Source organism: Bos mutus, chromosome 25 (assembly GCF_027580195.1).
Source record: "Bos mutus isolate GX-2022 chromosome 25, NWIPB_WYAK_1.1, whole genome shotgun sequence".
Classification (NCBI taxonomy): domain Eukaryota; kingdom Metazoa; phylum Chordata; class Mammalia; order Artiodactyla; family Bovidae; genus Bos; species Bos mutus.
In genome coordinates this window covers 41,090,789-41,107,848 of record NC_091641.1, presented here as the reverse complement: position 1 = coordinate 41,107,848, position 17,060 = coordinate 41,090,789, and the positions used below count along the sequence as shown (strand labels likewise).

Below are 17,060 nucleotides of genomic sequence, written 5' to 3'. Positions count from 1 at the left end.
TTCCCGTGCGGGGACCAAGCATCCCGTGTGGGGACGGAGCTTCCCGTGTAGGGACGGAGCTTCCCGTGTGGGGACAGAGCTTCCTGTGCAGGGACCAAGAATCCTGTGTAGGGACCAAGGATCCCATGTGGGGACCAAGGATCCTGTGTAGGGATGGAGCTTCCCGTGTAGGGACTGAGCATCCCGTGTAGGGACCAAGGATCTTATGTAGGGACAGAGCATCCCATGTAGGGACAAAGGATCCCATGTAGGGACTGAGCATCCCATGTAGGGATGGAGCTTCCCGTGTAGGGACCAAGGATCCCGTGTAGGGACGGAGCATCCCATGTAGGGACCAAGGATCCCGTGTAGGGACTGAGCATCCCGTGTAGGGACCAAGGATCCCGTGTAGGGACTGAGCATCCCGTGTAGGGACCAAGGATCCCGTGTAGGGACAAAGGATCCCGTGTGGGGACCGAGCATCCCGTGTAGAGACCAAGCTTCCTATGTAGGGACCAAGCACAGTCCCTGCCCAAGGTCCTTGGGGACCCTCGCCCACTGCCCATCTCCTCTCGGGGTCTGGAGGCCTCCAGGAGAGCCATGTCCACCCCTCCCCTGGCCACGGAGCAGCCCCAAGAACATGTGCTGGAGGCCGTGGGTCCCAGCGGGGGCGGCCGAGGATCCCCAACCCCCGCGCCCTGTGCTGTCTCTCTCGGGGCTGAGATGTCGCTTCCTCTGCCCCAGGCACAGGATCAGAGGGGAGGAAAGATGAGAGCGTGAGTGAGAGGAAGTGTGTGGCCTGGAATCAAAGCCTCTGCGGAAACCGCGTGCCTGTGGGAACCTCGGGCACGTCAGGACACACGGACTGGTGCTCAGCCCGGAGCCCCGTGGCCACACCCCACACCGGCTGCCTGCCCCTCCCTGCTCCAGCGTGAGGCTCCCTCGGTCTCCGCTCTTTGTGACTGAGGACAAAGGGATCTGGAGCAGAGGATGTGTGCAGGCCCCTGGAGACCGGGCCGGCATCTCTGCATGCCTTGCTGTCATGCAGCACCCGGAGGTGTAGATCATGTGCAATAAAACACACGCGTTTGAAGTTGGACACACGCGATGCCTGTGAAACCACCAAGATCAAGAGAGCGGAAACGCCAGTCTCCCCAGAAGTCAGGAGCCCCCCCATGACCTGGTGTCGCTGCAGGTGGACTGACGAGGAGGGTGGGCAGAGGTGTCCCCTCTCCCCCCGCCTCCTTCCCTCGGCTGCTCTGCTCCGGGCTCCGTCTGCACCCACTCACCCCTCCTGCCATGTCCTATGCTCTGGGGTTGCCCTGCTGAGGGCATTCAGGTCATTTCCAGTGTTGGGCTTGAGTTTGCAGTCTGGATGTTTGTTCAGTCGCTAAGTCGCATCCGACTCTTTGTGACCCCGTGGACTGCAGCATGCTAGGCTCCCCTCTCCCTCACCATCTCCCGGAGTTTGCTCAAACTCATATCGGTTGAATTAGTGATGCCATCCAACAATCTCATCCTCTGTCGTCCCCTTCTCCTTCTGCCTTCAATCATATTTGTGTCCCCCTAAATTCACACACTTATACCTGATCCCAGTAACGGTGTTAGGATGTGGGGCCTTCGGGAGGTGATCAGTCAGAAGTGCGGGTTAGAGACTAGGCAGAGAAATGGAAATGACCAGTGAACCTGAAGACAGGTATATGAGGCTTGAACTGTGGTGCTGGAGAAGACTCTTGAGAGTCCCTCGGACAGCGAAGAGATCCAACCAGTCAACCCTAAAGGAAATCAACCTTGAATATTCATTGAAAGGATTGATGCTAAAGCTGAAGCTCCTATACTTTGGACACTTGATGCAAAGAGCCAACTCATTAGAAAAGACCCTGATGATAGGAAAGGTTGAGGGCAGGCGGAGAAGGGGGCGATAGAGGATGAGATGGTTGGATGGCATCACCGACCCAATGGAGATGAGTCTGAGCAAACTCCAGGAGATGGTGAAGGACAAGGAAGCTGCAGTCCATGGGGTCGCAGTCAGAGACAACTGAGCGACTGAACAACAACAGCACATGAGACTCTGGGGAGCTCCCTCACCACCTCCACCTGAGGACACTGTGTGAAGCTGCCCCACCAGACGCGGAAAACCACGCGTGCTGAGGTCTCGGGCTCTCAGCCTCCAGACAGCGGGCAATAATTATGTCTGCTGTTAGTAAATGGCCCAGATCATGGTATTTTTGTTCTGGAGGCCTGGGCCAACGGGGACTGGGAATTACGAGGAAGCTGCTGTGAACCTTCAGGCAAATCTTGGTAAGACTCACACTTCCATCTCTCTGGGGTAAATAGCAGCTGCAGAAAGATCAGACTACACAGTGTGAGCGCATTTAAGGAACAGCCAAAATCCCCCTGAGTGGTCCCGCCGCTTTCCAATCCCACCAGCAGTGTGAGAGCTCGGATCCTGCTCACCAGCCAACACCTGGTACCGCAGCCCACCTGACAGGGGAGGGTCTCTGCTGTGGCCGGTGGGTCGAGGCCGCATCCCCCCAGTGACCTGTGATGCTGGGCTTCTCCACCACATGCATGTCTTCCTTGGTGACGTATGTATTCCAGCCTTTGACCATTTCCAAATCGGGTTGTTGGTGTCGGCGTTTCTTCATCCATCCTGGGCTCGAGACTTTCCTGTGGACCACGCGAATGTCCTTGCCCAGTCTGCATCTTCCCTTGACTTCCTTTTGATGGACAGGTTTTAACTGATGCAGCTCAGTGTATCAACATTTTTAAAAACATTTATTTACTTGGCTGCGCCGGGTCTTAGCTTCAACATGCAGACGCTTAGTTGGGGTGTGTGAGATCAAGTTCCCTGACCAGGGATTGAACCTGGGTCCCTGCACTCGGGACGCGGAGTCCTAGCCACTGGATCACCAGGGAAGTCCCTCGACGCATCAGTCTTCCCTGTTAGGGTTATGTTTTTGTGTTTTATTTGAGAAATATTTGCCCGCTTCAAAGTTGCATAGATACTCACCCAGAACTTCTACAGACAATCACAGTTTTAGTTTTTACTCAGGGGTCTCTGCTTCATTTCTGAGGTGGTGCTAGTGGTAAGCAACCCAACTGCCGGTGCAGGAGACCTAAGAGATGTGGGTTCAGTCCCTGGGTCCGGAAGATCCCCTGGAAGAGGGCACAGCAACCCACTCCAGGATTCTTGCCTGGAGAATTCCATGGACAGAGGAGCCTGGTACAGTCCACAGGATCACTAAAAGTCGGACACGAGTGACGCGACTTAGCACGCAGACACGCGTGCTTTGTTTCAGACCACCATGTGTGGGGGGTGAGGGAGGGTTGGAATGGTCTTCCTGCTGAGTCTGCTGGTTTTCCCGGCACCATTTGTCAGAGCGAGTTCCTTCGTCCCACTGAACCCACTCCCCGGCCCGGCTCCGTCGGGGCCACGTGCGTCCTCAGCTCTGCTGCCAGCTGTCACGGTGCCCACACTGTGTCGATCGCTGAGGCTTCCCGGCCGACTGCGGGTGGCGAGTGTGAGTCCTCCAGCTCTGCTCGCCTTTGCCAGGATGGTTTCAGCCCTTTACTCTCTGCTTGTCCACGTGCATCTTGGATTCAGCTGGTTAACTGCTACCAAAAAAAAAAAAAAAAAGCCTCGGGGTTCATTTGGGGATCCCTGAATCTCACAGAGGGGCGTGGGAGGGGTGATGTCTTGGTGACGCCAAGGCTCCTGGTCCCTGACTGAAGATCAAGTCTGAGCCTCTGCCAGCTGAGGTCTGGACCTCTCGCATCAAATTTCTGCTACACTCAGTTCACTCCAGAGGTCGGCACATCTTCTGTTAAATTCCTTTCCATATATTTTATGTTTTGTGATATATATGTTTTAAAGTTTATTTATTTATTTTGACCACACTGCACGGCATGTGGAATCTTAGCTCCCCAAACTGGGGTCGAACTCCCGCCCCCTGCATTGGAAGCATGGAGTCTTAACCCCTGGACCGCCAGGGAAGTCCCTGTTTCATGATACTTTAAATGGAAATGTTTCCAACATTCCTCTGCCGTTTGGTGCTGGAGCACACTTCTGCCTGTGGTCCTGCGCTCTCGCTAAGCTCCATATTGGTTCTGGCTGATTTGGGGCGGATTCCGCAAGATTTCCAGACAGTCCTCATGTCTGTATGTAAACGGTTTTGCTCTTTCCTTCCCAAACTTTCAGCCTTCTATTTCTTGTTCTTGCCTAAACAGGCTAGGCCTCCAGCACTGTACTGAGTGGCAGTGGCCAGGGTGGGTGTCCTCATCTCGGCTCTGATCTTAGGGGCAAATCTTCCAGCCTTTCGTCGCTGAGCGTGAGGTCAGTGAGGGGTTATAGACACCTCGGTCAGGTGGATGCATTCCCACTGTTCTGGCCCCAGTGGGAGGACGCCGAGCACCCGAGACTCCTGGAGGCCCAGGGTCCCCCGACCTCTGCGTGGGAGGCAGAGCGTCAGTGCTGGCCCGCCAGGCAGCTGCACACCCGAGAGGAGCCTGACGGGGACGAGTTCCATCCTCATCTCGTGATGAAGTCGCAGAAGACGCTATAAATCCAGGAAATTAAAGCAGCGGCATCTCCTGTCTCCTGCAGCCGCTCCCCTGCCAGGTGAGGGGCAGGAGCCAGAGGAGGTTCCTGGCAGCCAGGCAGGGGGCTTGGCGAGGCCGTGTGGTCATTGCCCCATGCCCCTCCTTGGTAAGCCTAGCTGTGGGAGCCTCCTGGGTCCAGGGCCCTGTCCCAAGGCCCTGCCTGTGGAGGGAGGGCTTGCACAGGGCCTTGGGGATCAGAGAGGCACCCCGAGGGGCCGAGCTGCCAGCACAGGCGCGAAGCTCAGTCCTGGAGTCAGGCCCCGCTACACCCAGCACAAGCCCAGATGTGCAGACGCCCCTCCCCGCAGCCCAGGGAGTGGGCCGCTCTCAGCTCAGGGACCTTCCATTTCACACAGAGAGGCCCCTGGAGCCCCCTCCTTGGGTAGCCTGGCCCACCCCTGCTGCCCCCAAGCCCTCATCCCCTAAAAGCATCCGCAGGAGGCCTGACCCATTGGCTCTGTGGACCCGCTCTGCACCCCTGAAACAACCCTGCCTCCAAGCTGTCATGGGTCTCCCCTGGGGCCCAGACCTACGCCAATCCCGCCCTGCTGAGCCCCCAGGTCCCTCTCAGGCCAGCAGCACCTTCATGCCCTTTCCCACCTCATCTCGCCTCTGCTCCCCACCATTGTCGATGGGGAAGGATTGCAGGAACTCATTCATACTAAAATGTGAATGGTTGCTACAGCTCAAGACATAGCCCCTCCCAGACAATGTGGTCTTTGAAAAGATGAGCCCAAGGAGGGGCGGGCAATGCTTAACCTGATGCTGAAGCTCTGGGGGAAAGGCTCTCCAATGATCCTCTCACTCACATGAGTCCCTTTCTCCAGAGAGGATGGGACGCCCCTGAGTCCCGCAGGCTGGTGGCCTATGGGGGTTGGGTCGGATCAACTTCTCAGGGCCCGCTGCACGGCGGCCGGCCGAGTGAGGGACTGAGCCAGCTTGACGACAGACGTCCGCCTTATCACAGATGCTGCCAGAACACACTTGTTATAATGGCAAATGATACTGTTTTCCTTCACCTTCACCTGCTCTGACAACAGAGGATGATTTACTGGTAAACACAGGAGGAGAAAGCCTTGGTTCTCTCCTTGCTGTGACTAAAGGGCCAGCTGGAACCATAGCTTGGACCGCGTGGCTCCCCATCAGGGGCTGGCCACGTGGTGGGAGGGAACCCCTGACGCCCTGGCAGCCTTTTGGTCCCACCCCCCTGCCCTGGGCTCACAGCGCTCCTAGCTGAGGACCTGCTGGGTGCTGGGGAGGAAGGCAGGGCTCCGACCCCCCTCCCGAAGCCCTGGGTGCAGAGGGGGCGCCGGGCAGGGTCACCAGCACTGACGTCTGCACTCAGAGGAGGCCCCGGGGCCAGGGCAGGGACACGAGAGCACCTGCTCAAGAAACAGGTGGGAGAGACAACCCAGGCTCGGCCGAGCAAGGCCTCAGCCAGCTCTTCAGGGAGGGGCCCCTGGGGGTGACAGGAGCGGGTGGACAACACCACCCTCCCCCGTCCCCCAGCGGATGATGCTGGCTGTGGTCTGCCTGACCTGCCGAGGGTCCCAGCAGGACTGAAGCCTGGCTGCCCGGGAGCAAACCCTCCTTTCAGCGTGGAGGCCAACTCATGGAAGAACCTGTCATTTCACGTGGCTTATTCTCAGCCCCTTTAGGCTTCAAGCCTGCCTCATCCACCCCGCACCGCCTTCGGCTCAGGGCTGCCCGCCCTTCCTCAGCTGCCCTGCGGCCTTGCTCACCAGGCCCGCCCTCCCTGCGCAAGTGCGCTTTCCAGGAAACAGACCAGGCCCCACACACACACAGCCTGAGTGGCCCCATTTCTCTGGAGGTACAAGACTCATTTGGGGCTTCCCAGATGGCGCTAATGGTAAAGAATTTCCCTGGCAATGCAGGAGATGTAACAGACGGGGTTTGATCCCTGGGTCGGGAAGATCCCCTGGAGGAGGAAATGGCAACCCACTCCAGTATTCTGGCCTGGAAAATCCCATGGACAGAGGAGCCTGAAGGGCTACAGTTCGTGGGGTTGCCAAGAGTCGGACACGAGTGAGCAACTGAACACACACACACACACACACACAAGACTAACCTGGGCTTGCAGAACACGTCTGGGGACCCAGGCGAGCTGGATGGCCACCATCCATCCTGCTTAGGAACCCCTCGGGGAATAGCGGGGACCCGCCACCCCAAGCAGACTCTGGAGTCGGGGACCCTGGTGCCTTTCAGCTGAGCTGGGGTGGGGGAGGGGCCGGTGCTCCCATGGATAGATGGGGACACACACGTTGAGGGGGATGCTGCCCGCGGGCCCTGGGGCCACTCTGGACCTGGCTCACCCTCTCACCCTGGGGCCTGTGGCCGCCCGGTCTCCGGCGGCCCTCCCCAGCCTCCAGGTCGTGGCCGAGAGGCCTGCCTGGCTGGGCCTCCACCCCCACCCACGACCACTAAATCCCCTGCCCTGTACCAAGAAGGCAGGTCCCTGGGTCAGCAGCAAAGCGTCAAGGCTGTGGACGTGACTGGGGTTTGGCCCAGCCGGGCCTGTGCAGACCCATGTCTGGAAGCCAGAGAGTTCCAAAGTGCCCTCTTGGGGCTGGAGTCCTCTGGCTGCCGGCCTGTCCACTTCTGCTTCAAGGGCCCAGATTTGCAGAAGTTGATGTTGGGGAATTCAAGGTGCCCCTGGGGCCCACGGAGACACTTCCTGGCCCTGGTGGGTCCTGGCAGGTCAGCCTGCTCCTGGGGCAGAGAGGCCGGCCTGGTGGTTCTTCCTCCTACCCCCACTTCTGGGCAGAAATGGACCAAATGGGCCTTTCCACACTGTCCGCTTGTGTTTTCTCAGCCCCATCTGAGGGGCTGGCCCAGGCCCACTCAGCCCAGACGGCCACGCCGCGTGCCCCTGTGTGTCCCGGGCTGTCTCCTCGGGCCCTGGGTCCCCATGCAAGGGACCCGACAGCCATTTGCCAGGAGTTAGCGCTCTGCCACCGGGTCTGGGCACCAGGTTGGGAGCCCGGGCAATCTGAAACTCCTCCCGGGGGAGGCAGGGTGCCCTGTGCAGGGAGGGAGGCTGGGCATGCTGTGTGGCACAGGCGGCATGACTGCTCAGTCTCCCTGCTGGGCATGTCTCCCCGTCTCTGAAAACGTGAACTTCCTGCAGCATCTGGTGGCAGCCATGGAGAAGCTAGTATTAAGTGGAATCAAAGGAGCGTTAAACAAAGTGGGAGTAATTTACAATAAATTATGTAAATGCTGTTGGAGCCTCCACCTCTGTCAGGCCTGCTGGCGCCCAGGGCGCTACCTCTGCTGTAGGGTCCCCTGATGTTCAGCTGGGCGGCCCTGCACAGACCCCACAGCTGGGAGGGGCGTCCCTTGGAAGAGGCTGCTCCGTTCGTGACACCTGACAACTTAATCCATTTAACCCAAAAGATGACATGGCCAGTGAAGGAACTAGTGGTACCTCCCTCCTCGCTGGGCTCCCTGAGGCCCGCTGACTGCTGACCACTGACCACCTGACCTGGGTTGACGCCTGATTTTCTCCAGCGAAGAACAGGTGCAAAGTCAGGGCTGCCGCAGTGCACAGGGCAGCCTGGCCCCCAGGAAGCGCTTCGAGGGCAGGCTCAGATGTCACACTGACACCCCCTCCATTTGCTCACCTGTCGGTTCAAGGGTCTCTGCCCTGCTGCGTCCAAGCTCCAGCGCTGGCACATGGGGGAGGGAGGGGGCGGGTCAGGGAAGAGGCCCCTGGCACCCAGTGGGCGGCCTTGTCTGGGTCTCAGGGAGAACGGGAGCCCCCCGGGGAGTCACCACTGGGCAGGGAGGCCGGCTGAGGACGAACTCAGGGTCTGTGGGCCAGCAGATTCAGCCTTTCAGGGCCTTCCTCTGATAAAGGCCCTGGGAAGCCCCCGTGAGCAACCGCCTGCAGGAGGGGGTGGTGGAGCTGGGGGGCTGTGCAGGAAACTGGGTTGTGGGGAGATGCGCTGACATCTGCCTCGGGCTTCTGGCTTGCCCATGGCCCCTCCAAAGTGCTCAGGACCACTGACCGGCTCACAGCCTGCTTCCTCCCCAGGTCAGCCTCCCTCCGGGGGAGCGTTCTCCGTGGGGGACATTCAGCGGCTCAGGCAGGGGGAGCCTGCATCCCTGGATTCAAGGCTGAGACACCCCACTTGGAGGAGGTCCTGGAGGCCTCCCTGACTTATTGGGCAGAGGCTGCACTCCTGTATGTGACCCCGTGCCTGGCTGGCCATGATGCTGTTGCAAGGTGGCCGTCCTGGGCCCTCGATACCTGAGGACCCTGGGGGGCAGACGAGCTCCCTGAAGGCCACCAAATCCGCTCCCCCAGGCCCCCCATCCTGGGGCAGCTCCCCTCCTGCCCCCAGGCCCGGGGGTCATTGTACACGGCCGCAGTCATGGGAGTTCACCCAGCACCACGCCCTCCCTGTGGGCTCCCAGCTCACCGGGATGGGCTTCCCACACCACAGGGTTCCCAGATGCGCCGGGGGTCTCAGGAAATTCAGGGTGGGCCACCACCCCAGTCAACGTTTAGGACATTCTCGTCATCCCAGAGGACACCCGCTGCGTTCCCCTCCTCCCCCCGTGGCAACCTGGGGCCTCCCAGGTGTGGACGCCCCGCGTCTGTGCTTGTCTGGCCGCTGTCACTCAGCATCACGGTTTCAAGACTCGTCTGTGTTTCGCTCACTCCTCTCTGTGGCCGAGTGGACTCCGCTCTGTGCACGCACCACGTGCAGCTCGCCCACATGTCTGCCGACACTGGGTGGCCTCGCCGTTTGGCTGCAGCGAATCTGGCTGCTGTGAACGTTCGGGTAAGTGTCTGGATGTGGATCCTCACTTCTCTGGGTCATGTACCCGGGAGTGGAATTGCTGTATCCTTGGTAACGCTGTCCTTAGCCGTTTGACAGGAGCAGCCAATTCAATATCACTTTTCACCTGATGCAGGTTTTATTTTTCAGAGGAGGCCACTTAAGGCTAAGTTGCCCAAAGCCACACTGCCAGTGTGTGGCAGGCCTGGGATCAGAACCCAGGCCCTGTGGTTGCAGAGCCCAAGAAAGGCCCTGTGATAAGGTGGGAGGATTCTGCACTCAGCACCACTAAGGCTTAGGCACTTCATGCTAAAACTTTCAAAGTGCATTGCTGCTCAGTTAAGATTCCAGACAATATCTGAGGTCCCCGGAAAAGGGCAGCCCCCTCTGTGAGCTGGGGGCCGGGTGCCCACCACTCGGCCGTCACAAGGCCCCTGTCTGTGGTGAGGTTACCCCTCCCAATACAACCTGAGCAGCTGTGGTTCCCCAAATAACTTCAAGGCAAGCACAAGCCCCTGCATGACATGTCAGCACACACTCATTTAGCACCTACTGTATGCCAGGCACTGAGCAAAGAAGACCCCCAACTCCTGCCCTTGTGGGCCTTGTGTCCAAGGCCCCATGGAGTCATGCAGTTGGAGATGAAGGTCAAGAAGCCTGCGTGTTCCACGGTGACCCACCACACTCTCTTCTGCTTTTGGAGTCCAGGGCTCAAAGGCCCCAGTCCTCAGGCCCTTTTCCTTCCCACATTGACCCGAGGGAAGCTGAGCTGGCTGTCCTCAGGTGGGGACTGAACCCTCCGACCCTCCATGGGGAGAGGGCAGCCTGCAGGGTGCTGGCCACACAGACATACACACTCGGCGTGCTCCCACCCCAGTTTAAGACCCACCCCCCCCGCCCCGAACCTGGCTCAGCTGGAACCGGCCCCTTTCCTCCCCTGCTCCCTTCCTCCCAGCCCTTTATAGACCCACCATGCTGCCCGAAGAAGGGGCCCTGAATAGGATATAATGCATGCAGTTAAATTTGAATTTCAGATACAAACAAATGTGTTAAGTATAAATATATCCCAACTATCGCACTGGACCATAAAGACGGTTGCTGTTGTTCAGTCACTAAGTTGTGTCTGACTCTTTGCCATCCCATGAACTGCTGCACGCCAGGCTTCCCTGTTCTTCACTGTCTCCCAGAGTTTCCACAAAGTCACGTCCATTGAATCAGTGATGCCATCCAACCATCTCATCCTCTGTTGCCCCCTCCTCCCCTGCCCTCAATCTTTCCAAGCATCAGGGTCTTTTCCAATAAGTTGGCTCTTCCTGTCAGAAGGCTGAGTGCAGAAGAATTGATGCTTTTGAACTGTGATGCTGGAGAAGACTCTTGAGAGTCCCTTGGACTGGAAGAAGATCAAACCAGTCAATCCTAAAGGAAATCAGTCCTGAATATTCACTGGAAGGACAGATACTGAAGCTGAAGCTCCACTACTTTGGCCACATGATGTGAAGAGCCGACTTATTGGAAAAGACTGTAATGCTGGGAAAGATTGAGGGCAGGAGGAGAAGGGGATGACAGAGATGAGATGGTTGGATGGCATCACAAACTCAATGGACATGAGTTTGAGCAAACTTCGGGAGATGGTGAAGGACAAGGAAGCCTGGCATGCTGCAGTCCATGGGGTCACAAAGAGTCAGACACAACTTAGCAACTGGTATTGCCATGGGATATACTTCCACTAAACATTATTCGTGTTTGTCTGAAATTCAAAGTTAACTAAGCAAGCTGTGTCTTTATCTGCTAAATCAGAGGCTTCTGTGAGTAGAGTGAACAGTGCCCATTCTGTGGCCAGAGACCAGAGGGAGCCCAGAGGCCCAGGACACCTGCTCCTCCTGGGCCCGTCCTGTGGGGACCCAGAGGCGGAGGAGCCGGGGGGACATGGGGGGCCACAGAGCAGCTTGTCTGAGTGGGCTGATTCCACAGGCACAGCTCGAGAAATAAACAGGACGCTAAAGTGCAAAGGAGACCACTGAGCGTTACACAAACAGCATCTCCTGGACACCTGTGTCGACCAGAGCTGTGAGTACCAAGTAAGAATTTAGAAAAGCCTGGCCTTTAGCTGCCGCCTTGTGCTGGGGCCGGGGGTGGCACTGTCCACGGGGCAGGCAGCCCCCAAATCGCCCTTGAGCTGGGATGATGGCCCAGGATGCTTGGGCCCGGGCAGGCGTATGGGCCTGTCACTGGAGGCATTCCAGCCGGGCAGGGGTCCAGGCCTGTGCTGGCCCTGCTGCCTGCCCTGAAGGCCACTCCCTGCAGAGCCTGGCCTCCAGCCCCACACCCCGAGGGAGGCATCTCTGGGTTCAGTTTCCAGGCAGCGGGGCGCTGGGTCCTGCTCCTTGGAGACGGTGGCTAGTCCAGGCGTGTTGGGTGGGGGGCTCAGCGCAACTGGGGGTGGCTGAGGGGGATCGGCCACCTGCAGAAGGCCCAGGACCTCTCCTGTGCAGCGTGAGCCCCCACAGTGGTGGGGGCAATCAGGGCTCAGCCTCCGCCCCTCCGGTGACCAGCACCTCACCTCTCCCCACCCCTGCTCAGGTCACCACTCTGCCACTCCACGCCAGCCAAGTGTCTCCTGGCCTCCCCACCCCCAGCTGCTAGGCACCACAGGCACATCAGACATGATGCAGTGGCTGCCCCAGGAGCCCCAGGCCGGCCTGAGTACCGCGAGGTGAGTGCTGTGGGGGAGGTGTCATGGTCAGAGAGGCCCTGGAGTGGCCACCACTGGCAGGAGGGCACTGCTAAGTTCGGGCCAGGCGAAGCGTCCCAGCAACAGGCAAGGCAGGGCCAGGGCTGGGCCTGGAGGGGCGCTTGGATGGTGGGTCTGCAGTCCGAAAGGACAGTGGGGCAGGACAGGCTGGACACAGAGGCTGGAGGCAGCTCCTGCTGACTCGAGGTGGCTTGACCTGGGGCCAGTGGGGGCTTCTGGACGGAAGGGAGTGTGTGGCGGGGTGGGGGGGAACCTTTGGAGAGGAAGGAGGCCACGTGACAGGTAGGAGAAGGGACCAGTGTGGTGTGACAGGCCCTGGGGGCTTCAGCCAGCCTGAAGGTGGACAGGGTGCCTGGACACGGGGCAGAGTGGCCGGGTGGGGGTGGTGAGCTCTCAGGCACTCATAGGTTAGACGGAGGTGACCCTGCTGCCCACTGCCCAACACCCAGCCTGCCAAGGTGGAGGGCCCCCAAGGCAGCCTGATGGCCATAGTCGAAGCCATGTGCCCCCAGGGTGCGAGTCCTCTCCTCGGGGGAGATCTGGTTTCTACCTCCCACTGGCTGAACCAATAGGCGGTTCATTTCCCCCCATCTTTGTCAAGAAAAAGCTTCGCCCTTAAAAAAAAAAGGAAATAACAAAAAGCAGAACTAAATTTTCCAGAGGCCAAGAGGATTAAAAAAAAACCTGAACACTCTGTACGATTTAATTAAATACTTTTAATGCCAATTTCCAAATTGTCCTGTGTTTCATCTCTCCAACATTCCTTTCTAGCGATGTGAATGTATTACGGCCTCATTGTTTCTAATGCTATTTTCTCATCTCCTATCACTCCACGATCTGTTCTTCATTTCCTGGCTGTGGGGCGAAGTTGTCCCCCACGCTGTGCAGTCCCCCCTCTGGCTGGAGAGCTCAGAGTCAATACCATCAAACGCCACGCACACGGTCAGTGAGTATCATCAGCTCAGGGGACTCGGAGCCCTCAAGGACAAGGCTCTCGGAGGTGCTGGAGGGAGCCGGATGTGGCGGGAGGAGGTCTCCTTCTGAGACCTTGAGGTGGTCGCTGCCTGTCCAGTGTCTGTGCAGCCTCACCTATCTATAAATGGGCCACGGGGCTCCTGAAGGCTACAGGCTTTGTCAGCTTAGAGATGCTGTCTTTAAAAAATAATGCCTACTTAAAAAAATCCATGCCCTGTCCCTTCTGTGGACGTCTGAAGGACAGAGTGTGCAGACGAGGGTGACGGTCTGTCACATTAAAATTCCCTGCTCCTTGGGGCCCCGTGGGAACGCCTGCCCTGCCCTGCCCTTGCCCACCACCCGCTCCCCCCACGTCACAGCAGGGCCCCTGCATGGGCATGCTAGGCTGTCTCTGGTTCTTCCTGCTCAGCACTCTCTGCCTGCCACAGCGCCTTTGCACAGTCTGCTCTTGCAGCTGGGAAGATCACCCTCCACCCTGCCCCTTCCAGCTGCTTTCTTGTCCTCAGATGTATCTTCTGCCCCCTACCTGCCCCCCACAGGTCTTAACACAGCCTGTAACTGTTCGCTTCCTCTATCCACCAGTTTCTTTGTGGCTGCCTCCCCACTGGAATGAAGTTCCAAGGGACAAGGATAAGGCCTGGACCGGTCACCACCATTGCCTCCCTGGTTCCACACTGTGGGCCTCCCACTGACTTTTGTTCAGCAAATCACTCACAGTTCCCCAGCCAGAGCCAATCTTCAGCTTCACCTTGACCTTTGATGATCCGGCCAGTGTGAAAGGATCAGGAGGTCCAGGTGACCCCTGCCCAGGATGCTGCTGAGGCTTTCAAGTCTGCCCCACCCTTGCAAGCTCCCCTCAGGGCTCTCCCAGGCCCTCTCCTAGGTAACTGGGGCACTAATTGCTCTTTGAGGGCCTTAATTACTGGTCATGGCCCTCCATCCCTAAGTAGCAGCATTAAAATAGAGTAAATGTTTTCATTTTCTTGAAAAGTTCACATATACAAGAGGAAGTGCTGCTGAGCAGGGACAGGCCGCGCTGGACACCCCCTGGGCCTTGCCTGGGAACTGCCATGGTCCTGCCTTCCTGCGTCTTCCTTCCCCCAAGGCCCAGCGGTGGAGCAGGGCGCGGGGCCTCCCGGGCTTTCCCTACCCCCGCACGGCCACCCTATTCTGGTTGCATCTCTGCAGTGCCATCGCGCAGCGCAGGTGGGGAAGCCCTGGTTGAGTGACCTTGCCAGGGTCGCTCCAGATCTGGGGGTCCCCACGTGGGTCCTCTCACCCACTCGAGTAACTGCTGAGGCCCAAGGCCGCTGGAGCCGCCCGTGTGGACCAGCCACCCCGCTCTTTGTCCGGCGCTGAGTGTGGGCTTGGAAGAAGGGAGGTCGCACCTGGAGCCACCAGACTGGTGGTCGTGGAAAAGTGAAAAGCTTGTGAGGTTTTCAGTTACCAAGGGGTCCGAGTGGGACCCCGGAGCACAGGGGGCAGTGTGTCTCAGTGTGAGGCTGGGGGGCTGCGGGAGGGCCTGGGCGCTTCCTCGAGGTCCCACGCGGCTCGCTCGGTCCAGGAGGAGGCTGGGCGAGGGACAAGTTCGCAGAAAGCCGTAGGTACGCTTGTGCGCGCGCGCGTGTGTGTGTGTGTGTGCGGGGGTGCGGATGCACGCGCACCCAGAATCCCACCCACGGATACAGCAGCGCATCACACGCGCGGTCACACCCAGGACACACATGCAGAGGGGGAGGGGCGCGCCCGCCGCCGTCCCGGCCGCCGCGCGCCGCCCACGCCCGCAGCCCCGCCCCTTCGCCGACCCCCGCCCGCGGCGCCGAAGGGCTGGGTGCGCGCCCCGGCGGGGAGGGAGGGCCCGCCTCCGCGGCTCCGGCCGCCCCCGCAGTTGGGGGCGGGGAAGACGCCGGCGCCGCCGCCCCGCCCCCGCCAGGCCTCCACGCCAGCGCCCCCTGGCGCCCCGCGCCCCGAGCGGGAGGGTAGGGGCGCGATGGGGGGCGCGGGCGGGCCCTGCTCCGCCTTCCCGGCGGGGGCGGGGCGCCCTCCGCGAAGGAGGAGGGGCGGCGCGCGCGCCCCGGGGCGGGAACGGCCCCCCGGCGCCCCGGCCCGGCCCCGCCCCGCCGCCGCGCCCCGCCCCCGCCCCGCCCGCCGCTCACTCCGAAGTTTCCTGCGCGGAGCGCGGACGGGATCCGCGATCGCTCGCCGCCTCGCCGCCCCGCCGCCCGGTCCGCGCCCCCCGCGCCCGGCGCCCCGCGCCCGTCCGCCTCGCGGAGCCCTCTGCTCCCGGCGGCCGCCGCCGTCGCTGCCGGGCCAGCCGGAGCGGGAGCCGGAGCGGGAGCCGGCGGGCCGGGGGCGCGGGCTGGGGGCGCGGGCCGGGGGCGGCGGGGCTCCAGCCGGGGCCAATCGCCGCGCCGGGTCCGCGGTGACCGCACCGCCCGGGCGATGCCCGCGGGGACGCCGCCGGCAGCCGGAGCGAGGTGAGACGCGGCGAGGACGCGCGCCCCGCTGCGCGCCGGGACCCTCTTCAACTTGAGGCGGCCGGCGGGGGAGCCCCTCGGGCGCCGGCCCCCGCCCCGGCGGTGGGGGAGGGGCCGCCCAGCCCTCGCCGGCGGGAGGGGGCGGGGGGCGCATTTGTCTCTAATGAGAAAAGACAAAGACATCCCGGCGGCCGTGGCTGTTTCCGCGGATCCCGCTTCGCCTGAGGCGGGCGAGGGTGTCGTTCCCGGGACCTGGTCACCGCCTGTCCCCTGCAGGTGCTGCCAGCCGCTACCATGACCGAGGGCGTGCAGGCGGCCGACGAGGTCCGCGTGCCCCTGGGCGCGCCAGCCCCGGGCCCGGCGGCGGCGGCGGCGTCCCCGGCGAGCCCTGGGGCCCCGGGGCCAGAGGCGGAGCGGGGGTCGGGGCCCAGTGCGTCGCCCCCCGAGAGTCCGGCGGCCGAGCGCGGCGCGGAGCTGGGCGCCGACGAGGAGCAGCCCGTCCCGTACCCGGCGCTGGCGGCCACCGTCTTCTTCTGTCTCGGGCAGACCACGCGGCCGCGCAGCTGGTGTCTCCGGCTGGTCTGTAACCCATATCCTTCCCGGGCCTCCGGGGGTGCGGGGATCCTGGGCATGGGACTCCGAGGCGCGGGACCCCCTCCCGCGTGTGCCTCCCACGCCGGGGCTCTTTGGCCCTGGCGCGGTCTGGGTGCGCGGAGGACGCGGTACAGGGGCGCGAGGGGAGCGCTCCTCCGAGAGAGGCGGCCCCGGGCTGCGCTTTGTCGGGCAGCGGCCGCGGCTCTCTTGATCCAAAACGGGGTGTCCCCGCTCCAGAGCCAGCTCCGGACAAGAGAGGGTGGAATAGAAGCGGCGAGGCCATCGCGGGCTTGGTGGCCGGGAGGGAAGTGGGCACTGCCTGCGCCCCCATGGGTGCCGGTCAGGACGGGAATTCCTCCCTCCGGGTTTACAGGACCTCCGGCCTGAGGCAGGATCCTCACTGCGGTGGGGGGTAGGGGGGGCCGGCGGGACCTCAATAAGGGATCAAAGTTTTCTCCCTGTCCCTTGCGCTTGGGAGAGTCTGGGAGACCCTGGGGGCCGGGAAGCCCTGCTCTCTCGCTGGTCCTTTTCCGTGGGGAGAGGCGGTGACGTCGGTTGTGAACTCGCCTTTCCAGGCTGAACTCGGTGTTGGGGCCGATTTAAGTCATGCGCAGCTGGGGGTGGGGGGCAGGGAGGCAGCTGGCACGCGCTCCGCACCCTGGTGTCCCTTCTCCCGGTGCTTCCCTGACCCTAGAGGAAGGGGCCTCTCTTTTTGCTCTTGGTGAGAGCGACACAGACTTTCAGAGAAGGTTCTAGAGCAGAGCTGGGTCAGGCAGGGGGCATTTCTGGGACACAGGTAGCAGAGCTGGGGACCCCCAGCAGGTGGCCTTTGGGGACTGTCAGTGGGCCCTGGCTCGCTGTGTCCCGGCCGGT

General features: G+C 61.1%; 1 protein-coding gene across 1 annotated transcript; it reads left to right on the top strand.

Moving 5' to 3' along the window:
- Positions 1–15,292: 15,292 nt before the first annotated feature.
- Positions 15,293–16,574, top strand: LOC138985597 (skin secretory protein xP2-like). The gene is made up of 2 exons (XM_070362597.1): positions 15,293–15,593; positions 15,870–16,574. Exon 2 carries the CDS (start codon positions 15,888–15,890, stop codon positions 16,572–16,574), a length of 687 nt encoding a protein of 228 aa, XP_070218698.1. The 5' UTR covers positions 15,293–15,593; positions 15,870–15,887.
- Positions 16,575–17,060: the final 486 nt, after the last annotated feature.

Coding starts and splice junctions, on each gene's coding strand:
- LOC138985597 (XM_070362597.1), top strand. CDS start 15,888: ATGACCGAGGGCGTGCAGGCGGCCGACGAGGTCCGCGTGCCCCTGGGC.